Source organism: Balaenoptera musculus, chromosome 14 (genome assembly GCF_009873245.2).
Source record: "Balaenoptera musculus isolate JJ_BM4_2016_0621 chromosome 14, mBalMus1.pri.v3, whole genome shotgun sequence".
Classification (NCBI taxonomy): Eukaryota; Metazoa; Chordata; class Mammalia; order Artiodactyla; family Balaenopteridae; genus Balaenoptera; species Balaenoptera musculus.
Window position 1 is genome coordinate 22554949 of NC_045798.1, and position 23494 is coordinate 22578442.

The 23494-nt window shown below is 52.6% G+C and overlaps 1 protein-coding gene across 1 annotated transcript in view; it reads right to left on the reverse strand.

The window, feature by feature from the left end:
- ZNRF3 (zinc and ring finger 3) overlaps positions 1 to 23494 on the reverse strand; it is a 147941-nt gene that overhangs the window by 4681 nt on the left and 119766 nt on the right. Inside the window, exons 3-8 of the mRNA XM_036874488.1 lie at positions 8122 to 8196; positions 7575 to 7706; positions 6118 to 6228; positions 5006 to 5173; positions 3300 to 3402; positions 862 to 2631 (exon numbers count right to left, since the gene is read on the reverse strand). Of these exons, the coding sequence (XP_036730383.1) occupies positions 862 to 2631; positions 3300 to 3402; positions 5006 to 5173; positions 6118 to 6228; positions 7575 to 7706; positions 8122 to 8196 (2359 nt within the window). The remainder of the gene's footprint in view (positions 1 to 861; positions 2632 to 3299; positions 3403 to 5005; positions 5174 to 6117; positions 6229 to 7574; positions 7707 to 8121; positions 8197 to 23494) is intronic.

Consider the following 23494-nt stretch of genomic DNA (forward strand, 5'->3'; position numbering starts at 1 on the left):
GGTTGGGGGCGGTGGCAGGGCCTGATCATACAGACCTGGGTGAGGGGTTTACATTTCTAAAATTTGGAAGGTAATGGCAAGTCAGTGAAGAGTTTTCTGGTGTAAAGACACAGACTTATGTTTTAAAAAAGACGACTCTGGTGCCCACGTGGAACAGAAGGCAAGACCAGCCACAGGAGACCAGTCAGAAGGCTACTGCCCTCGCCCTGGAGAGAGGAAACGGGCCCAGCTGCGGACAGCAGGCGGGGAGCAGAGCAGATCCATGTGGGGTTTACTTTGGAGATGGAATTGTCCCAGTGCTACTCAAAGGTGCTAGACTGCACACTGTTCACTACTGAAGACAAAAGGTTTGGCAACTTTATCACAATTTGATGATGTCTGCTGAATCTAATAATAAAAAATCTGGACTTGGGTTTTGCATGTCTTTTGCTAAGTTTCATTTTTCTGGGGATTCAGTTTTCTGGACCAGGGGAAAACCAGCACATGTGGTTCTCACAGACAGGCTGAGAAGCCCAGGACCCTGGAGCGTGAGGGGCAGGGCAGGCTCAGGGCTGGGGCCTGGGCTTTTGGTCTGAGCATCTGGGTAGGGAGCCTTGGAGAAGGGGGTGCAGAGGGAGGAACTCGAGACGCTGCTGTGGCAGGATCAAGTGGGATGCTTCTGCAGCATCTGGGGGAGAGCTCATGGAAGCAGAGGGCCCAGCAGGTCTGGAGCCCAGAGGAAGGGCTGGACTGGGGAGTAACACTTGGAGATCATCAGGTATGGATGGTGTTTAAAGCCAAGGGCACCAAGAAAGTCACTCAGAAAGTGACTGTGTGGAGAGAAGACCCAGATCCTGGCCTACTGTCACCGCCCGCTCTCACCTGCAGCCTCAGCGGCTGTGGCGCTGGAGTCCTGAGTGTCCTGGGGGGTGCTGGGGGAGCTGGCCCCAGGGGCCCCCACATCCTCTGGAGGGCAGGGAGGTGACAGCGGTGCCCTGGCCAGGCAGCACGGAACCCGCTCTTCTTGCTGGGCTGCTCCCAGGCCCCTGTGGGGCCACAGGGCATCCGGACCTGGCAGCGTCCCACCCCAGGGGCCGAGGCCCCGGGTCCCTTGGCATTCGGAGGGCAAGCCCAAGTCACAGTCCACATCCTCCGGAATGATGGGGATGCGCTGGCTCAGGTCCCGGGCCCCGGGGTGGCAGCTGGGCGGGAGCTCCTGGGCCAGCGTGTACTGCACGCGAACCGAGCAGTCCTCAGTGTAGCAGCCGCCGCCCCTGCCCCCGCCCCCGCCATGGGCCACCTGCTTCTCTTCATAGAAGCAGCAGGGCAGGCCCTCGTACTTCACCCCATCTGTCCTGGGCAAATGGTCCGGGTGAAGGCCATAGCGGCCCTGGGAGCTCCCCGGCTGTGACTCCCCACCCTGGGGACTGCAGCCCTCACAGGGCGGGGGGCCCAGGAACAAGAGGCCGCCCCCAGCCGCTGCCGCTCCGGGGTCTGGGGCGGGGGTCTGGGGCTCACAGCAGCAGGCACACGTCGGCCCCTCCCGGGCCCCCTTCCAGGTCCTCCTGAGGTCCGGGGCGGCCCCGGGAGAGGCCTCGAGCCCCCCTTCTGAGGTAGAGCTGTTGGGCCCCCGGGGCTCCAGGGAGGAGCTACTGCTGTAGTTCATCTCCAGGCTGCAGGTGGACAGCTGGTCCCCCGAGGGAGAGGCGGGCCCGGGCCAGGGCTCTCCCCGCCCCGCACCTGGGCCTCGGGCCGCAGCCCGGAGCTCCTCGGGGGGCGGGGAGCCCTCGAGGCGCACCACGGGCCCCCGGCCTGAGCCCCCCACGTCTCCGGCGCGACAGGGGCTGCGGCTGCGGTAGACGAAGGGGTCGTAGTCGCTGCTGAGAGAGCTGCGGAAGGTGGAACAGCTCCCGTACACGCCCTGGTTGCTGACCTCCGTGCAGTCCACCACCGAGTCGCTGGAGGAGCAGCGGCACTGGCCCGAGCTGCCGCTGCTGCTGCTGCTGTCGCTGCCCGGGCCGTCGGCCAGGTAGCCGCTGCACACCGAGCGGTGGCCGTGGTAGCAGCTGAAGCTGGACGCGCTGCCGCTCTCCAGGTGCGACGCCGGGGCCGCGTGCACCGCGGGGGCGAAGAGCAGGCCGCTGCCGCCGCCGCCCCCGCCGCCCGGGGGGAAGGCCCGAGCCGGGCCCCCGGGGGCGAGGCCGGGAGGGGGCTGCCCCTCCTGCTCGGGGTAGCTGAGGCCCCGGAAGTAGTAGTGCTGGTACATGGTCTCATACTGGGAGAAGCAAGCTGCCTTGGAGAAGCTGCGGCCGCCGAACTTGGGCCTGCGGAAGGGGGGGGCCGGCGAGTAGGGCCGGTGCTCCAGGCCGCAGCGGTGAGGGGCCAGGCTGTGGTCCAGGTGGAGGGGCGGGTAGCCGCGGATGTAGGCGGGGGTCTGCGGCGGGAAGAGGCCCTGCTCCCCGCGCCGGTCCACGGTCAGCAGCGTGACAGGGTTCCCGTGGGCGTCCATGCTCGTCCTCGTGGGGTAGGCGGGGATGGCGCTGGCCCTGTGTACGCGGCCGGGGTAGTGCACCGGCAAGATCACCCTCTGCTGCCGGCCGCGCGCCAGGCTGCCGGTCTCCAAGCACACGGCGCTCGGGTTTCCCTTTTGTTCTGGGGAGAGGCGGAGGAAACGCGGTCAGGGGGGCGAGCACGCTGGGGCCAAGGGCTCGAGGGGCGGATGCGGGCACAGACTGAGGCGGCCGGCGCCAAGGTGCCCAGTCTCACGACCATGGCCCATTCTAAGCTGCCACCAAACCCGGCCACGCGGGTAGAGGCCTCGTGCTTCTCCACTGGAAAGGTGGTCACTCCTGTCAGGGTCCATCTCCCACCTCCCAGCTGCTCTGCACGGCATAAGGCTCGAGAGAGCAACAGGGACACGGAGAGGAAAGGCATTTTCCCTCTTGGGAGAGCAGCTACCTGGAGGGCACCCTGGCTTCCGGGCCCTCATCCACCACCACAGGGAGGCAGCAGCAGCATCACAACCCCGAGGTACCAGGCATAGCAAGCGTCACCACTGTCATCCCGCTGAAGAGATTGTGGGCCCAGGGCCTGGAGAGGCCGAGTGCCTGGCCCAAGGTCAGGAAGCCAGTTCATGTCAAAGCCAGAACCCAAACTCAGGGTGATTCTTCAGAGGCCTCCAAACCCCAAGCCCCCACGCCTCCAAGTCCAGGCGGCAATGCTGCGGTGGTTTGCTCGCTCCCCAGCACGTGTCCTGCTCCTGCTGGGTACTCGGTAAAGACAGTGACACTCCAGCAACAACAGAGGCAGCGGAGAATTACCTATGATGTTGTGTCGACAGTGGGGGCAGGTGTGGTGCTGCAGCAGCCACGGGTCCACGCACTTCCTGTGAAAGCGGTGAGTACAGGGGATGACCCGCAGCTCCTGGGAGGGAGAGAGGACACACAGCCTGAAGGGAGGGCACAGGCAGAGGGCGGTGCTGTCTTCAGCCCTGCACGTGCTTCTTCCCGTGGAGCCTGGAGTGGACCAACGAGCCCAGTTCACTGTGGCAGTGCCCAGAGGCTCCCGCTCCCCATCTCTAGCTACAAGTGGGCTCCGTTCCCTGGAGTCAGGGCCCACACACGGATTCTAGGGAGAAAGACACGGACCATCAGCCAGCTCCAACCACGGTGCTTGGTGTTGAGGGAGGAAGCAAGCTCCTTTCTTGTGAGGAGGGCACTCACACCCACACCACACACACGGGACCGCCAGAGCTGTATGCTAGTGCAAATGGTGAGCCTGGGGGTATGGAAGGATGGCTACACACACCCCAAAACCTTCTGCACTTCTGGGATGGTGGCTGGCTCCAGATACCCAAAATGCGGCGGGTAGAAAGGAAGATGCCCGGGACTCATGATTGACAGGTGGGGCAGCAAGGGGGCAAAGTTCTCCCGTCCTCCCCTTCACTGGACCCTCAGCACTCACCTGGGGGCACACAGTTAATAACAAAGCACCCGACGTGGAGAGGAGGTAATGGGGTTCTGAGGCAGGCAGAACCACCTCTAAAGTTCCTGAGCCCAAAGCACCCTCCAAACTTGCTAATTTTACTTTGATTTTCCATTCTCTGACCAGCTCAATGCAGTAACATTCAAACTAACACCTAAGGCTGTGCCTGACCGTGGCAAGAGTCCTACCTGGATTTTCTCGTGTAACCTTTGTGATCACCTGGAGTACAGGTCAGTCTCGGGCCCATGTCACAAGCATAGGCACAGAGAATAAAGTCACTTGCCCAAGATCACAAAGCTAGAACCCTCCTGGGCCCAGATGAGAACTCAGGCAGTCTGCAGGTAGAGACTATGTGAGACTATTCATCTGAAGGCCTCTGCAAAACCTCTTTTTTCATCCAACAGTCTACACAGCGGCGAGACACGTTCATCAAAGGGGCATCAAATGCCTGCAACTAATTCTGAAGTGGTTTGCTCCCCACTCCCCAAAATGTGTGTGTATATGCACGCCTCTATCCAGAAGGAGATGAAGCAAATGTGGCAAAATGTTAACAATGGGTGATTCTAGGTGAATGATGCAGCATTCATTGTCTGATTCTTGCAACTTTTCTGAAAGTTTGAAATTTTCAGAAAAAAGCTAGAACGAAAAAGGGGACATCACATCCCTTCTCTCTTTAAAAACGTAAACGTTCCATACAGCTTTGTAAGAGAGGTTTGTATCAAGTCAAGCGCCAGAGTTTTCAGAAGAGCAATTCTGAAATTAAGTGTAAATGTTCTTAAAACTAGACATTTTCTGGCCCATTATGTATTTCCGATCAACTTCCAAAATCACCTATGTTCAGCTCGGTCCCCTGGAGAGAGTGTCTGTGTGTGTGGCCACCCCCTTCCGGGGGGGAGGGAGGGAATAGCAGTTTGAAGGTCTCAGGACGTCCCCTGGAGACCTAGGTGGCTCGGCCCTTCCCCTGTGGGAAAAGCCCTTCCCCTTCCATTTGCGGGCCCGTCTACCTCATCCCCACCAGGACTGGCCCCGCCTCTGCCGTTACCTCTCCATCGATGTACTTCTCCAGGCAGATGGCACAGTCGGACGTGGAGCTGCTGCTGAGCGTGTCCAGGGCCCCGCAGCTCCCCTCCCGGCGCCCCTTGCTCTTGGAGTTGAACTTCCTGGTTTCCATCTTCTCCAGGGCCTGCACGGCCAGTCTGTTCATGGAATTCTGCACAGCAGAACGTGGTCCATGTTAGGGTCTGGGACACGTTAACAGCAGTAGTCACCCCTGGGGCCATGGTCGGCCAAACACTAGTCTCCATCAGGCCAGGACGGACTTCTGAGAAATCACTAAAGATTCAGAGGCCACAGCACAAGAGCACAGATCTTCTAGACTCCCAAGTGTCCACCACATCAGCCTAAGCAGCAGTACCAGCAGAGGTCTACTCTAATTATTTGGCCAACTCTGCTCTGTGCTAAGGGTTCCTCCCTTCATTGGAGAATGTTCTGAGGGCAAATGAGACCATGCATGGGGGTGCCCAGCACTTGGCAAACCAGGCCCACTCGACAAACGTCAGCTGCTGCTCCGCTGGTGATGGCCACCCATCCTCGAGAGAACTCAGCGCCCAGGTCCACCGTCTCTCGCTGTGGACATCACACTGCTACACCTCTGAGGATCTAGATTCCCAAGTATCCTCCCATTGCCCTCTACCCCCAAATCCTTCCTTCCTACAAGCACACAGTGGTGTGCCGGCTGGGGCACTAGGGCGGCTACTCTGTTCATTGAGAATCGCCTGGAGAGCTTGGTAGATGCAGAGTCGGATGAAGCAGGTCTGAGGTGGGGCCTGAGATTCTGCGTTTCTGCCAAAAGCTCCCAGGTGATGCTGATGCTGCTGGTCCCAAGATCATATTTGAGGAGCAGGGCTCTAGGGCTCCAGGTTGACATTTAAACATTTCTTTGGAAAAACCCCTGGCTGGAAACGGCCCCAGGGCTCGGGCTTTGTAGGACTGGCCCTTTCGGAACAGAGATGACACAGTGCTATAAGCTTTGCTCTGGTTTTTCTCCATCTTTGTTGGTTCTAGGCCACTGGGAACAGGCTGCAGGGCTCAGGACCAGGTTTGCACCGGCAAAGGGGCAGCAGGGATGAACACTCACAGGCTTCTCTGAGTTACCTGACTGCGTCGCTGCTTCAGCTTGATTTTGACAAGGAGGATGAGGCAGACCAAGGAGACCACGACGAAGAAGGCCAGGAAGATCCCCATATCAAAGTATTCCGTGGGTTGCTGGAACAGAACACAGACACGGTGAGTCACAGCTCTCTTCAGCCTGGGGATTGGCACATGGGCTGGGTCAGCCCTGGTCGGGAGAAGGATGGGGCCACCGGGCTGCATTTCCCTTCCTTTGCAGGGCACATGTGGGGTTCTGCTAACACACACACAGTGTGCTATCCAGGCCCAGGTAGTGCCCCGCAGTGTGGCCCGGGGAGGCCGCAGCGGTCTCAGCCAGGCCTCCTAACAGCCAAGAGAACTCTGTTCACAGAGCCTCGCTCCCTGCAGAATAGCGCAAAGTTCACCGTAACCGGTAGGAGCGGCCCTTCCAAATAAACACAAATATCACATTTATGGGACAAAGGAGTGAGTGTCATGTTTTGAGGGAACAGTGATTACTAACCATATAATTAATGGTTTACAACAACTCAGAAAATTGTATGCTGCTTCCACAAATATCAGCTTCCACTACAATGAGTCATATTTACCAAAGCGCTCTTTTTTCCTTTAAAAAGCAGCCAGCAAGTCAGTTCTTTTGCAAACTCCCTCTAGTTTTAGTTCTTACCTTTTCCTCATGGCACACTGCCTCCTAAAACCTTAAAGTTACCTCATCTGGGACGTGTTTAGCCAACAGGAATGGAGTTTTGCTAATTCAACACTATGGGTATCCGGATATTTTGTGCAAAAGACCCATCCTCTATGTGAATATTACAACGTTCGTGAGGAGGAAATAAACCATCTGTGGGGCACCTGTCCCAGGTTCCTAGAATCTTCAGCCTGAGGTTGGGCAAAAGATGCCAGCAGTGTCCCTTTAATACACCTAAGAGAAGCCTAAAAAATGAAGCTATTCATTAACCACTTGGAAGTCGTGAGCCCCAATCCCTGTTGAAAGCTTACTTTTCCAGAATCAAATACAAGTTAGGGGGTTTCAGTAATGCATTTGCCCCATAGGAAGAAGGAAGCACAGGCCTTATCCTCTAGTCTAGGCCAGACAGAAGGAGGGAGATACAGGAAGCTGAGTGCGGGGTGTCCTTCCCTTCAGTGCTCCTCAGTTAGCCTTTCACAGGGAGATGGGACAGAAGAGAAAAAAGGACAGGAGGTTACCCAGAGGGGATGCCGGGTGGAAGAGACATTTGGTCACAAATCACCTATCTCTGGAAGGACTTTTCAAATCCCCTCTAGAAGAGCCGGGTGAACTTTCTCCCTGGCCTCCAGCCTTACGTCTGATCTAAACCTGCAGGAACCTGGGGCGCATCAGCATTGTAGATGGAAAGAAGGCAGGAGCAAAAGGCCAAAGCCCAAAGGGGATTAAGGCACAGGCGGTAGCAGGGAAGGTGGCGGCGTGGCCAGCGGAGGCTCACTCGAGGAGGGCGGTGCTGGATCCTTGCTCGAGCCACTTTCTGCTTGTTGACAATGTTCATCAGCTTGATGGCGTCTGCGCCCTTCACATACACCACTGGCCTCTTGAGTGGGTCTTCTGACCCCTGGTTTAGCTAAGGAAGGAGAGGAGGTCCTGGTTAGAAGACATAATTACTTCAAGAAGCAGGAGAGAGAAAGAAAGGCTGGAGGAAAAGAACACGAAATACCCTTTTGGAAATCCTCAAACTCCTCAAGCATCATAGGCTTGGAGCTCCCAGAAGGACGAGGCTGAGGATGATGCCCCTTTTAGGATGGAGCGGGACCCCAGAAGGGTCTTTGAAAATGCCTCACCAACCCTCAACTTCTTGGCTCTTACCCCTCTTGATACACTTGCCTTGGAGTGTGATGTGCAAACACGGATAACTAACGAGGGCAGACAAGCGCAAGGGCCCTGAGGATGAGGGTGACATGACCGTGAGAAGCCAGGCTAAGTAAAGGAGGTGCTTCTCTCAGGGACACTGCAGCATTGGCCTGGCCCGAGGAGCTTACCTGGTCGATAGCTTCTGGGTTTTCAGACACATCGAAGATGACTGCAGTGGCTCCCCGCTGCACGGCTCGCTTGGCCTGGCAGAGTGAAAAAGAGCAGGTTGGCACCCTGGTCCTTACCTTTCCGAAGCTGGACTTGGAAATCAGACCTGTATTCGAATGCAGAATCTGACAGTCACCAATTTATGTGACTGGGTGAGTTACTAACAACTTGCCCATCTGTTTAAAAAAAAGGGGGGTGGGGGTGGGCAATAGCACCTTGTACAGTTATCCTGGGAACCAAATGAGTTAGAAATGGTGAAAATAAATAGCTGGGTACTCAATTAACCTTTGTCTCCCTATCCAGCCTAAATCTTAAAATCAAACTACAAATCAGCAACCTGCCCAGTCAGCATAAAGGTATTGGTTTCAGTATTTTCTGCTATGAACACAGGGCCGTTGGCAGCTAAAGCAAATGCCTTTGGTCCTTCTCTTGCGGTCCTGCTTCCTCCTCACATCATCCAGCACCGCAGTTAGAGGAACGTACTGAATATTTCCGAAGGAATCTCGAAACGGTCAATTTTAATAAGTGACATAAGCTAAAGACCTTTGGACATGCTGTCGGGGGAAAAGCTACGAGAAATAATTGTAAGTGGGGATTTAGAGCAGTTGGCTGCCAAACCTGGCTGCACATCAGAAACCACTTGGGAAGTTTGTAAAGCAGATTTCCTGGCTCAAACCACAGAGACTGATTCAGCAGGGCTGGAGTAAGGCCCAGGAAACTGAGTTCTGAAGGTTTTCTGAGGGATTCTGATGATTCAACCACTTGGGGAACTACTGATCAGAGATGAGATTAGAACGTTTTAGGAACAAATGAGAAGGGGTGGGATTCTCTTTTGGAGGAAAGGATTCCTTTCCACCCCAGTGAACCTTCTAATTTCATGTCCAGCTAAGGGGACAACGGGTAGAAGCTGAGGAAGAACAAAACGTAAGACATAATCCTTGCTTATAGGAACCTGAATCTCGTTAGGGAAGCGAGACACCTCTAACGGGTGCGGGGAGGGCTCAAAACAAAAACCAAACCCCCTATAAGATGGGCAAATGATGGCTAGTACTCAGAGATCAAGAAAGTCTCTGTGAGCCAGAATGCTTGAGAAAGAATAAAATCTGAATTCCTTCCGCACAGGAAAGCAACACTGAGCCTTAGACCAGAATGTGGCTAGAGCAATGGCTCCATCAGCCACCAGAGGGCGGTCTTACCTCACAGCTTCTACAACAAGACAGCTCCCTGTACTTGGTACTAAATAAGCAGGACGGTGGATTGTCAGGGATGCAGCAAAGTCCTCCGCAACTGAACAAGCTCAGACACCTGAGTGCTGTGCTGCAGAAGCTGTCCTTGTTCTGCTGGGGACCCTTTCCTGTTGAACTGAGATTCGATGTATTTAGTCTGCTCTGCCGCTTGCCCGTCCCACCCTGTTTCCCCGCCAGCACGCTGCATCAGGAGGGGCCCCTGGGCGCTGTCTCCATCTTTGCCAGACAAGCTGCCAGTGGTGGGCGAGTCAGAGTCTCTTTCAGTCCCAGCCTCAGTTTCCCCATCTGTAAAAGGAGGAGGGAGCCTGTGTCATGAGGACTAGGGTCCCTTCCAGTTCCCAGTCTTGGCCACTCAAGGAGGCAAGGGACTGTCCAGAGCGACGCAGAAAGAGCTGCAACAGCTGTCACTTGCCTACAGCAAGAGAGGACGTGATGGCCCAGTGAGAAAGTTCGGGGCCAGGTGGTGTCACTTTCCTCCATAAAGCTCTTTAGGGGCACAGACCCCTTTGCCTGAGGTCAACAGGCCCTCGGGGGCTCCAGAGTTAACTAACAGCAAGTGGGTGCCAGTCTCACGGGGTAGCCCAGCCGTGTTCACAAATTCAGGGACGCAGAGGGCCCTGAGGGACAGCACCACAAACGAGGAAATAAACAGAACTTCTCGTTCCTTTATTTGGCTTTTGTTCCCTGCTTGAGCACATCAAACAGCACCTGAGGGAACTGTGCGTGCAGCTCCCTCTTGCTTGGGAGCTCCTCGCCATGAACGACACGTTGATCACACTATTCCCAAAACAAATGAAAACATAGAACACTACTTGGTCATACTTTCCCCCTTGCCCCACATTTTCAGTTTAAAAATTGATGAGGCATCCTTGAACATGTCTTCATATGTTAGATCTTTCACTGTTTTCTCCAGTCAAGCTTGGGCTGGAATATTATTTCAAAACCCTATCTTTATAAAGGCACACACCCAATGTCCAAATTTCTCAGAATAAGGCTGTTTCAACAAAAGGCTGAGAAAGATGCAGCCTGGTGCCTGTTGCTAGATGAAGGTCACTGGTCACTGGGCTTCAGTTGGAGAGGGCAGTTACCCTTGACCTGTGCACAGACCAAATTGGGAAGAAGAGCATGAGAAGGGTGTGAGCAGCAGAAAGCAGGTGGGATGTCCTGGCAAGGCCTCCCAGAAGCAGCTGAAGGCCTTGCCTACTGACCTCTGCTCGCCCTTCCCCTCACCCCACTCACACAGGTGTTCCCCACCCTTCATCACCGCTGCTGCTTCCATCAGGCCAGGACAGGTTGGCACCAGCCAGCAGGTGACCACAAGCCCCGCAGCAGAATGAGGAATAAAAGGTTGTCATGGGGGCTTCCCTGGTGGCGCAGCGGTTAAGAATCTGCCTGCCAATGCAGCGGACATGGGTTCGAGCCCTGGTCTGGGAAGATCCCACATGCCGCGGAGCAACTGGGCCCGTGAGCCACAACTACTGAGCCTGCGTGTCTGGAGCCTGTGCTCTGCGACGAGAGAGGCCACGATAGTGAGAGGCCCTCGCACCGCGATGAAGAGTGGCCCCCGCTTGCCACAACTAGAGAAAGCCCTCGCACAGAAACGAAGACCCAACACAGCCAAAAATAAATAAATAAATAGATAAAAAAGTGAAATTCTTAAAAAAAAGGTTGTCATGGTCTCTCATTTACCTTTCCAGGGCTGTGAGACCTGAGGCTAGACAGTTGTCACAGCCACTGAGACACGTAGCAAAAGCACAAACATCTGCAGACTTACATCTTGCAAAGTACAAAAGGTCAAGCTCTAGAAGACAGGATCTTACGTGGCTGGCACTTATCGCAATGCGAGACTCCTATGGTTATTCACTAAACGTTTATTCTAATTGAAAGCAAACCTGCCTGGACCGTACTCTTGGGTTACTGCTCCCTGAATGTGGATGTGGTTTTCCCCTAAGAAAGCGCTTCTATCAATATGTTTGAGTCTTGGGACTTCCCTGGCGGTCCAGTGGTTAAGACTCCACACTCTCAATGCAGGGGGCTTGTGAATTTCTGGATGCATGGGGGGCATTCTGATAAGAATAGTCCCATTACCACCTTGTGGGTGAGAAAACCTACAGCCTAGAGTCTGCTTGGGTTTCAATTAAATTCAGGAATTCCAATCAGGAATGGACCTGGTGCTCTCCCCGGTGTGTGCAGTTACACCCAGACTTGGTTCGGGGCTTGGTCCCACCCCATAGCTACTCCACAGAGCCCCTGGGAACAGATTCCATTTCCCCGTTTATCCATTTCTTCGTCAAGCACTGGACGTGGCGTCCCCAGTGCCTAATCTTTATTGTAGGAAAACTTTCGATAGCATACAACCTTAATCGGAAATAACCCAAAAGATGGCCCCAAATCTCCTTTGTCCCAAACGCCTGACCAGAGGATAACCCAGGAAGCTGGACTGTTAGCACTGATATGGAGGCTTGTGTCTTCAACCTCTCACGGGAAGTTCTGACATATGGGGGCTTCAAGCAGACTTTTTTTTTTTTTTTTTGCCTCTATTGAATATAATTTCCCATTCTGGTCTTTTTGTACTTATCGTAAGCTTCTAACAAGTCATTTAAATTTTTTTGTTAATATGTTTAAGGCTGTGATATATCCCTTCAGATACGCTACTCATATCTTTTTGATATTTGGGCTATTCCAGTTTTTTCTTTATTCTTGTAATTAATGCCACGTTGAATGAATCTTGGCTTACATTTCCAATTTTCTTAGGATGGAGGCCTAGGGCCAAAGAATATGAAGATTATTAAGAATCTTAATACAATCCACATAGGATTTTAATGCCCCTCCTTATAAACCCACTCAACTCTTAATTTATCTGCAGTAATGACAAGATAAGATGACACAGACAGTAAAAGACAAATCTGTCAACAGATTTAACTTCTGGATAAAGTGGCGCATTGGTGAGCTGGCTAGGAGGAGGCAGGCAGTCTCAGAGTAACTCTCTGCGTGATCCTTCACGTGCACAAAGGTCTCCAGAGTGAACTATAATGAGTTGATCTTACCTAGCCTACTGATTCTTCAAGGTCAAGTTCATGTGCAAAGCCTGCCGCATAAGACTGGTAAGTGCCTCTCTTTAGTGAAAAGCAGCTCTTATCCCTCTCTTAGTTCTAATACTGGTCAAGATTCTCCTCTGCCACTTATCACTTTCTGGGATGCATTTTTCCCCGCAAGTGTGACCATCTTTAGTATTTTTGCTATTAATAAAACTAATATGAGCTTGACATGAAAATTTTAAAATAATTGAGAAATTGAAAGCAAAAGATAATCTACCTATTACCTCCCTATATCCCAGCTTTATAATAGTGTGGTTTATATCTTTCCATTTTTTAAAAACTCATATATTAGTAGCAATAAAATGCTTATGTTTATATACACTCATATACCAAAATATACTTAAAAATAAATTGGATGTATATAATGTTCTCAACTCTGCCATTTTCCCCCTTAACTCAACCATTTACTCAACATTATATGCAGTGATGCAGAAAAATGTCCATTCTTCTTACCAGCTACATATATTCTTCCATTATATGGAGCTTAAGACTGTCCCTCTGACAGGCATTCAGGGGATTTCTTCATTTTCTCTATTATGAACAGTGCTGTATTTATCTTCTTGTACTAGCATTCTGGTGGAATCTATCCTTTAAATCGCTACAAGTGGCCCTGCGGAGTCGAATGGCACTAACATCTCACATGTAAAGGTCTTGACTGGGTACCAGGCTAACCTGCCCCGGGGTCTATGGAGCCAGGAGGTACATCTCTGACCGGTGTCTGTGCCCCGTAAAGCCTAACAGAGCAGACTGCCCTGGGCGCGGCCCATACTCCACAAATTAACATAGTAGGTGGCAGTAGAGTTTAATTCTATTTGAGGTGCCATTTATTACTTTATTTGTTCAACGGTAGTAATTAACCAGTTACTACGTGTGCCAGGCCTGGAGGGTACACACAGTGAGCAGAATGGTGGCCGCGCGTCCTCACGGAGCGTCCATTCTGCCAGCAGTGCTGGCACAGGCCTCTCTGAAGAGGCTGGGGGAGTCATCAGGAAAGGTCCGAGCGTTTGGTTCTGAGGGCCAATGAGTAAGAAACTACCAACCAGGAGTCACTTATCCCACATCCCTGTAGTAGGTGTCAGGGGAGGAGAGACTGTCCCAGTCAGTGTCCTTTGAGAAATGCTGCGTGTGATAAAGCTCTTAGCTACCCGGCATCCCCAGGTTTTTTTGACACAGGATCCTTTTTGCAGCAACTCCTGTCCACACCCTACCCTCCCTTCCACGGGAGAAATTTTGGGACCCAAGGCTCCGTGCACATGGCACGCTCACGTGACAGGAATCTCACCCCCTAACCACTCCCTGGCTCTAACTCACGTAAGAGGGTGAGGGATGGGCCACAGATCAACGTTTTGATCTGGAAAATGATTACTAAGGAATACACACACTGCAGTTTAAATGAGATGGTTCCTGGTATATTCAATTACAGTTGACCCTTGAACGACGTGGGGGTTAGGGTGCTAACCCTCTGCGCAGTTGAAGGAAAATCCGTGTGTAACTCAGTCACCCTCCGTAATCTCGGTTCCTCTGTCTCCAAGGTCCTCCGTACCCGCAGTCTGCATCCACAGATTCAACCAACTGGGATGTGTAGCACTGTAATATTTACTACCGAAAAAACCCCCGTGTATAAGTGGGATGCATGGTTCAAACCTGTGTTGTTCAAGGGTCAACTGTATACAGTTCAATTTGACAACTACTTAAGAGGGCCAACTGTGTTCCAGGAGCCCCAAGAAAGATACAAGCCAGGACCTCCTAGAAGTGTCTGTCTCTACACACTTGCTGGTGTCCTGGGGGAAGAGATCTTGCTTAGCAAGGAGCAGGGTGAGGGCGCTGAGGTCTCTTCCTTTCTTACCCGAGAGAGTGTTCTCTTGCAGCTCTCCTCTGGCACACTGATACAGCAGTATGACCCAAGGTGGCAGAAACCATGATCATGGAGAATCCAAAATGGCACCAGAGTCCCAGGGCTTAGTTTCCACAACCTGGCATCAGCTTTCTGCTTCAGCAGGGTCCCCAAGCTCCTTCTGCCGCTGTTCCCAGGGCAGAGCTCACTGTTCTTGCTCAGGCTGATACAGGTGCATGGGCCTACCCTCCATGCAGTCCTCACATTCCTACAACCAGGGCTCCCTCCTTAGGGAGGTGCCCCGCTAGCGCCCCCCAGGGGGCCAAGCTAAACTACAACCCTTTGCCCTCACTCCTACACTCAACTGCTTACTAAGTTTTGCTGATTCCATCTTCCAAATCCATCCACTGTTTTTCCATCTCCACTGCTGCCACCCTGTACAGGACACCAGACTTCCCACGTGAGTCACAAAACACTCCCCCCCTGGGGGTTCCTTAGTCCACCCCGCCTGCCCCTGGTAGGGTCTCCACGCAGCATAAGAGGGACTTTTCTAGTCAATAAACCACAGATCTGACCTGCCCCACTCTCCCTGAACGACTCTGTGTCTGCTCTTAGAATAAGATGTGACTTCCCTGGCTTTTAGCAAACTCAACACTCCAGCCCCCAGAGCCTGACTAGGAGGAGCCTCTATAGGTGAGCCTGCCCACCTGCTGCGGAAACACACTGCATCTCCCCACAGCCCGCCTTACCTCCTCTAACTCTCACTCACTGCCTTGGGTGTCACTCCCTCCGCACTGCCTGGCCTGCCGCCTGCCTCTGAGCCCCATGGGTGCAGCTCTTGTGACATCACACTGTAACTGTTTACTTAAAGTGCCTCCCTCACTAGAGGGCAGCCAAGGCCTCAGACTTCTTTCCTGCTCAATGCCCAGAATCCCACAAAGAGCCTGGCACAGGGTAAAAGACCAAGAAATGTCTGTTGCTTAACCTAAAAAGGATGAGCTTTTGCCCTTGGGGTTAGCATCAAACACCCTGGGCCCTGCTACTCCAAACACAGGCTGTAGCTCGCTCCAGGCCACCTGATCTCCTGTTTCTTTTGACTCTTGAATTGTGGAAGGTCCAATTCTCTACCATATCTTCTTGGAACTCAAGATTCTCCGCACTGCAGATGTTCAGGATTTGGTTTCTTATTAACCGCATGCATGTCTTCTGCTGTAGCGCTTGCTGATGGGTCTTTTATTGGTGGTTGGTTCTGATGTAGGAATTATTCTCCCTGGGCAACCTCGACCCCAGTCACTGAAAGTGGCTCTGCCTTGTGCTGGATCTTTATGGGGCCCCAGGCCTCTCGTGAACACATCTCCGATGTCAGAGCTCTCAGAAAACGAGCCTGTGCACTTGCAGAGTCTGCCCTTTCTACTCGAGGGAGGAATGCAAGCCTCCCTGAGAACTCTCACCAAAGGAAAGCTGACCAAACGATCAGCTTCGGGCATATCCACAGGGACAAACGGCAGGAGATGTGGATTTTCAGTTTTCTCCCGATATCACTTAGGGGAACTTTGCTTTTCTTCAGCCTAAAAGACTGATGGGAAAAGATGGCCTGCACCACACAGGAGACAGTGTGTGGACACTGGCCTGCCCTCCCCACCTGCTGTGAAGATCCTGGGAACTGGCCGCAGATTCCAAACTCTAGACTCAGTGGTGGCCTCAGGTGGAGCAATGAGAGACTAAAAGCACAGGCTTGCGAGGCTCATCCACCTGAGGCCTGAGCTTCAAGCACGCCACTGCCAGGAACCCAGGGCCGGTAACAAGCCCTGCTTAGGCTGCCACTGCCACAGGGCCTGCTCCTGTGGCCAGGGAGGGGCAAGGGCCTGTCAACACGACAGAGACCCACCAGCCAGACCCAGAGACACCCCGCCTGACGGCCACCAGTCTCTCTTGGCTGCTCCCACCCCAGTGCAAACAAGCCAGAGCTCACCATGTCCCTTTATGCCCCTCCCTCTGGAGGCCACTAAGTGGATTTTAAAGCTGCCCTCCTCACTTTTTCCTTTCCTCCTCCCCCGTGTTCTTCACTGAGTAGTGACCACCCAGGCACCGGGCTCTTGAGCATTCTGGTCAGCTGCTGTGCCCTGAAGCATGAGTCACTGCACGACAGGGGACACTCTTGCCAGGCAAGGGGGCTTGCAAGGCCTGTCTCACCAAGAGCCCTGTTTTCCTACAGAAACCTTTCATTCCATAGGAAATGAGGTCACACACCAGCGCACATGGGTAACTGGTGAGAAAATCCTGGTGCCAAGAAGGGGGCGGGGCATCAGAAGAAGTGGCCAGAAAAAACCGACCCTAACACCTTAACTTGCACAAACCGTCAGGGGAATCACCTGCAGCTCTGGGGGAATCTGTAGGGGGTAGGCAGGAAGGGGGGCACATAGCTTAAAAAATAACCTGGTTTCTTTTACAGTATGTACAACAAACACGATCTTTGCAAACCAAACGTGCAGGGCATTTGGCTAGTTTACTGTCACGTCTTGGAGCCCCTAACCCACTGCCTAAGGCAGACCAACACAAAACAGCCCCCACGGAGTGGAGGTCGGGGTGCCGGGCAGCCAGGCGGGCTCACTTTCCGCGGCGGGAGGAGGCGGGTGGGGGGTGGAGGTGGGTGGCGCAGCCCGGCCCACTCCACGGGCTCCTGGCTCCGGGGCTTGGCTGCAGCCGGGCCTGACCTTCCAGGTTTCCCTGGCCGGAGATCAAAGCGCCAGAGCCACAAACACGGCTCAGAACTCCGAGGCCCCGCGGCCACCCCCGTCCCCGGTCCCTCCCCCTCGGCTTCCCCACACCCCCAGCCCCTCCCCCCACCCGGTGGGGCCGCCTTCGGGGGGGGGGTGCGGGGGCGGGCTCCCATCCGGCCTCCTCTGACCCTAGCTCGCCGGCCGGGCCCCTCCCACCCGGAGAAGGTACTCCTCGCCATAATTAAAGTCATTAAGCCTCCAAAGTCTGTCGGCTGCTGGTTCTGAGCTCCGGAACGAAGGTGATGCATTTTAAGTCCTAGTGAAGATTATGCTCATCTATTTAGGAGACATGTAGCAGCGAGAACTCAGCGGTTAAGTTAGTGGTTAAGGCTGCCTAAGTTTAGCGTTATTTATTCTCAAAATATGTAGCAGCCCCACTTAATTTCTCCTAATTGAAGGAACCGGCAGAAGAGACTGGAGGCCGCGGCCATGTCACGGCGCCATTACCAGGTTGGTGCCCTTCACAATCAGAAAATACTGGGTCTCAAACGGAAATGCGTTTCCCTAGATCTTAATCTTAAACATAGACATTTAGGCCAGTTCCAAGAAACACAATGATCCTCTTTGTTTTAACACCTGACAAGGAGCACCAAAACCCAGGAAGCTGTCCACACCCTCCGCTCCGTCGCCACTGCCGGGTCAGGGGGTGTTATGGAAAAACGTCGGCAGTTGGCTTGTTTTGTGAGATGTCTATGGCTGCAAGAGAAACTTCTGGAAGAACCTGTTAGCTGCTAGCTATTCCGGGTTGAGTTTCCATAAGTCCCACTTCAGGCCAAATCTTACAAAGTCAGCGACTAGAAACTTCGAAAAGGACCACCCCCTTCTCTGCATATGGCAGCGAACACTTGTTTATAAACAAGTGTTAATTAGGTGGCGGAATGGGGCTTAACAAGGAACAACAGTGCCTGCAAAGTCTGAAGACCCTACAGTCTCCCTTCCACCAGGAGAGTGGAGGCCGGGCTCTTGTTGAGGCTGAACTGGGTGGACTTGCTTCTCAACCTTGGCCCACTGGGGAGGCAACTGGGCCCCGCCCACCCCTCGAGATGCCTATTTCATCTATGTGCAATGGAGCCCCACAGAAGTATTTTTCTCAAAGTTTCCCAGTTAGTTTTAAAATTCAGGTAGGGCTGAGTACCACTGAGCCCCAAACTGCACGAAGCCTCTGGGATGCCTGTCAGATGCACATTCCAGACCCTCTCCTGGTTCAGCTGGACTCGCAGAGGTCCAGAAGCTGCCTACCCAGCACCCCAGGCAAAACTTGTGATGAGGCAAAGGAACATGGTAGAGAATTCCTGAATCAGGTGGCAAACTGAAAAAACAAAACAAAACAAAAACCCAAGATATTTTGATTATATGACTTTCTTATTTTTATTAAGAGGAAAGGAATCTGGATGAAAGAATTTCTGCATGCCCAAAGCAGGCTTGCTCCTAACATTTCTGGGGCTAGGGACAAAGCTAAAAAACCATTAAATAAAATCTATGCTACTCTCTATCTTGACATATACACCTTCCTAAAGACCTGAAAGGTCAGGTTCCAACCGAGATTTCTCTAACTCCTTGTCAGAATGTGTCAGTGTGGAGAAAGCTCACCCCTGGCCCACTGTGCATTTTGAGGGGGGCTTACACACATGCGAGTGGACATCCCAGCCTTGAGGCCAAGGTCTGTCCACCCTCCTTGGGAAGACGGATGTGCTGCTAGGATAGTCTGCGCCCAGGAGGAGGGTCTTGGAGAAGAGGTCTGCAAGGTCCTGGAAGCCAGCACAGGGTCATCTTGGGGCAATGTGGGGATCCCGGAAATGATTTAGAAGGGGACTTCCTCTTGGACTCGTCACCAGGTGGCCAGAAGCTTTAGAAGCAGGGGCTCCCTTGCCTGGTCTTGGGACGTTACTGCCCCAAAGCATCAGACTCCAAGAGGGAAAAGTAAGGAAAGTACTTATTATGTACGGGGCAAGGCAATGAGCGCTTTCAAATAGCACTAAATCTGCACAGCATCTGCAGGCGAGGTGGGGCTGATTCCCATTTTACAGCTGGAGGCTCAGAAGTTACATCACACAGCCATGGAGTAGTAGAGAGCTGACAATTTGACATCAGCCTCTCTCCATAATCCCAGGCTACAGAAATACTCATGTTATCCTAGGGGCTTCCAAAAATCAAGCATGATGGAGGTATGTGCACAAGTATAAACATGAATGCTGAAACTCAGGTAGTCCATTAACAGCTTATGTAAGTATTGTATTTCCCAACCCCACAAGGAAATTCCAGATATCTCTTATCCTAACCCATCTGGACTCCCTCCATCTTTTTTTGGGAGCGTGGGGGGGGGGCATGCCACACAGCATGTGGGATCTTTGTTCTCCAACCAGGGATCGAACCCATGCCCCCTGCATTGGAAACACAGAGTCTTAACCACTGGACCTCCAGGGAAGTCCCACGGACTCCATCTTTAAAACTCCCTTTACAAATGTCAAGCAGCTCATATAGTCAACATAAGGAGGGATGGCAGGGTGGAAAGTTCTACTTTTGTACAAGGTTAGCTGCTTTGAAAGCTCATGTCTGTTTCATCAGAGGCTCTTTCATTCAGAGGAGTTATATCCATTGCTCTTTAGCCAATGCAAGTTCACAAACAGTACAACCTTCACCCTGTATACTTCTGAAGGATCTACGAAGCTTGTTTCAATATGGTCCTCGGCATACCCTATTGTATTGATTCCTTGTATCTGTGACTTGTATTAGAATTTAAGAATGATATAGTTTCATTATCTCAACTTCACACCAAAATCATTTGTAACAGCAACAGAACCAAATCTCTCCCCACACTTACCTTGGGCAGTGTTACCAGCTGGGTCCCCCTCAGCCTAGCTATTCTTATCTGGCCCCCAACCACAGTGGCCCTGAGGAAGAACACAGCCTGAAGGTGACTTGTGAATGGGCGGGCCAACCCAGGTTCTTTTTAGCACTGCCATGGGGGAAGGGCAGGGGGTGGAGCTGTCACCTCACACTGCTTGCGTCAAAATTCGGGCTCATCTCCCCAGCTCTGGCTGTGAGTAGACGTGACGACCTTTCTCAGCTCCCATTTGTTCACCTGCACAATGGGGATAATGCTAACAGGCAAGAAGAGAAGATGCCTGGCACACGGTAAGCACTTTGGCCGGATCTCCATCTCGACACAGCACATACACTATGAGTGTTTCCTTGGGGCGCCCGGCCCTCCCCTTGACCACCTGCATACAGGGTTCCTCTCCTCTCCAGGAAGGAGAGCTGAGGCACCCTGTCTGAACCCTCCTGCAGGTCCAGTTCCCACACAGAGTGGCAGGCACTTGGGACTCACGGTGACTGTACCTTCGGAAGGTTCTGGAAGTCGACCTGAGTGTACTGCACACCATATACACACAGGAACCTCACGGTTTAGGCACCAAAACCGGCAGAAGGTGGTCAGTGGCTGTCAGAGTGGCACATCGGAATGTTCTGGGGAGCTTTTTAACAATACAGGGGCAGGGACTTCCCTGGTGGTCCAGTGGCTAAGACTCCGTGCTCCCAATGCAGGGGGCCCAGGTTCGATCCCTGCTCAGGGAACTAAGATCCCACATGCTGCAACTAAGACCCGAGGCAGCCAAATAAATAAATAAATATTAAAAACAGGGGCAGACCCCTCCCTGGAGACTGGGGGGCACTGGGCTAGAAGTGGACCCGGCCTCTGTAGGCCTGAAAGCTCCCTGGCTTGATCCTTGGGCACAGCCAAGATAGGGACCCACCAGAGAAAGACCTTAAGGAGGTCAGAGGACAGGGTGGTGGGAGTGTGCTTCTCAAGCCCAGCTCACCCATCCCTTGTTCCTCCCCTCCGGAACTGCCAGATTCCTTTCTCAGTTAGACTATTTGGTTTCTAGAAACCCACTTAGGCTACTGTAACTCAGACTTAAGGAAAGCTCTCAGAAAAATGTGCTTCAAGGCAATAAGCAGTTGAGCTTCTTGGCATGTCTGGCTGTGGGAATGATACACCTCCCCGCCCCCAACCCCAAGCAGAAGCCTGGGGCTCTCACAGTCAAAGGTCTGGGGGTGGGCAGCCACTATCCCAGGCATCCTCCGGTCACCAGGCCCCCAGCAGGCAGGGTACCTGGAACCCAGCAGGCAGCAAATGCCACGGGGCACAGATGCTGGGGGGAGGTGCTGTGGCATAAGAGCAACTATCTAGCCCTTACAGGGCAGGCTTTGGGGTTCACAGCTTAGGACCTCCCTGAGTCCAGGGCCCTCCACCCCCTGACTGGACAGAGCAATAGAATGTAAGTTCCAAAAGAGTCTTCTGTGATAATAGGATGATGAAAATTCAGAAAGACAAGAATTTCAAGAACGCCATTTTCAAGTTTAAGTCCCATTTTTCTTCACAAAACACATGCTTTTTTAAAAAAAATAAATTTATTTATTTAATTTATTTATTTATCTATTTTTGGCTGCGTTGGGTCTTTGTTGCTGCGCGTGGGCTTTCTCTAGTTACAGCGAACCGGGGCTTCTCTTCGTTGCGGTGCGCGGGCTTCTCATTGCCGTGGCTTCTCTTGTTGCGGAGCACGGGCTCTAGGCACGTGGGCTTCAGTAGTTGTGGCACACAGGCTCAGTAGTTGTGGCTCGTGGGCTCTAGAGTGCAGGCTCAGTAGTTGTGGTGCATGGGCTTAGTTGCTCCGTGGCATGTGGGATCTTTGCGGACCAGGGCTCGAACCCGTGTGCCCTGCATTGGCAGGTGGATTCTTAACCACTGTGCCACCAGGGAAGTCCCTAAAACACATGCTTTCCTGAATGAAGTCTCCAAACACACACTGAGCTGAGTTAACCAAGTCACAGAACTTGGATGCCAACTGCCCACCTAATCTCCACTTCCCTGCAAAAAGTCATGACTGCTTTGCCGTTAGGAGTGATTCTGGTGACGGGACTGTGCGTGTGGAGGGGGGTACAGGCTGCAGCAGCTCAGATGTTTTAGGCTATAAAACATAATGTGAGTTAAACCCAGAAAGGCCATATTTTAGTGTCTAATTCAAAGAACAAGCCTTAGAATCCCATTTCTATAGGCCAACAAGCTGAAGGCCACATTGAAAGCACACTCTTATTTTTTTCCGAATGCATTCCAGGCCTGGCGCTCAATAAACAGTCACAACAATGGTGGTGATGACGGAAGGGGAAGGAGAAAAGCTGAATAGGCACCAAACAGGCCTTCCTCAGGCCGAGAAAGGACCTGAGCTGGAGGAAAAAGATGCTCTTGGGCATCTCTGCCCAGTGTCAGGCAATGGTACTTCCTGCTCCTGGGTTCACAGTCCCATCGTGCCCCTCCACCTGGGCTGCAAAAGCAGTCGGGAATGAGAGCTCGCCTGTGCAGAGCTTGCAATCTCCTGACTTAGAGAGAGGGAGCTGGACCAACAAGGAAAACAAATGGATCAAGAGCCCAACTGTGTGGGACCACCCTGAGGGAGGCTCCAAACAGGTCTGGAACAGATGAGCTTGGATGGGGGTGGTGTGTGCTATGGGCTGGCGTGGTCGGGAAGGGCTTCATGGAGACCAAGACGCCCGGATGAAGAGGAAGGGAAGGCTGGCCAGGAGCTGGACACACAAGGCGCTGGCTGAGGCCACAGACCCTGCAAACACATCAAGTCCCACGAAGGGAAGAGGCGGTGCTCAGTTGCATGGTGATTACGCATTACAGTCCACTCCCAAGGCTGTCATATAAACACTGACTACTGCTTACTGACTCTTTTTCTCTCAGTAGCAGGCAGCACACCCACAGGTTAGTTTGTGACACAGTGTCCAAGCAGCCCCTATAGTTTACTGACATTTTTGGGTCACTAACTGAAATTTTATTTTCTCTGGAAAAGGGTTCTCTGACCCCTACACAAGCTCACTCTGCTCACTATGTGCTTACAGGGAAACGTGTAATTCTAAGTGACCGTCTTCCCCAGGAGTTAATTTAACACCTATTTCTTGAACGCCTACCATGATGGTACAATCGTATGCTGAACAGGCTCAGTCCTAGAAGATTTAGTCCCTCTTAACTTGGAGCTCCAGTAGTCACACTAGGGGCCCTGCGTGCACAGCAAGAAATACTTCCTTGAATGAAGGGAAGGCGGGGGTGGCGGGGGGGGGGAAGAAAGGTGCCTGCTGACAGGGCTCACGTGTCGTCCCTTTACATCAGACCTCAACTCATCATCCTGTGCACGGAACCCTCACTCCGCAAATATTAAAACATCTCTCTTATCCAACAACAAATATACGGGCAATTATTGCTTCAAGAAGGCAGATTAATTTTAAAGTACAGTTTGATAGCCTTTAACTGTGCCAAAAATTGAAAAAACCAGTTAATAACTTTGAAAGTCATTATAATGAAACAGACTAAAGGG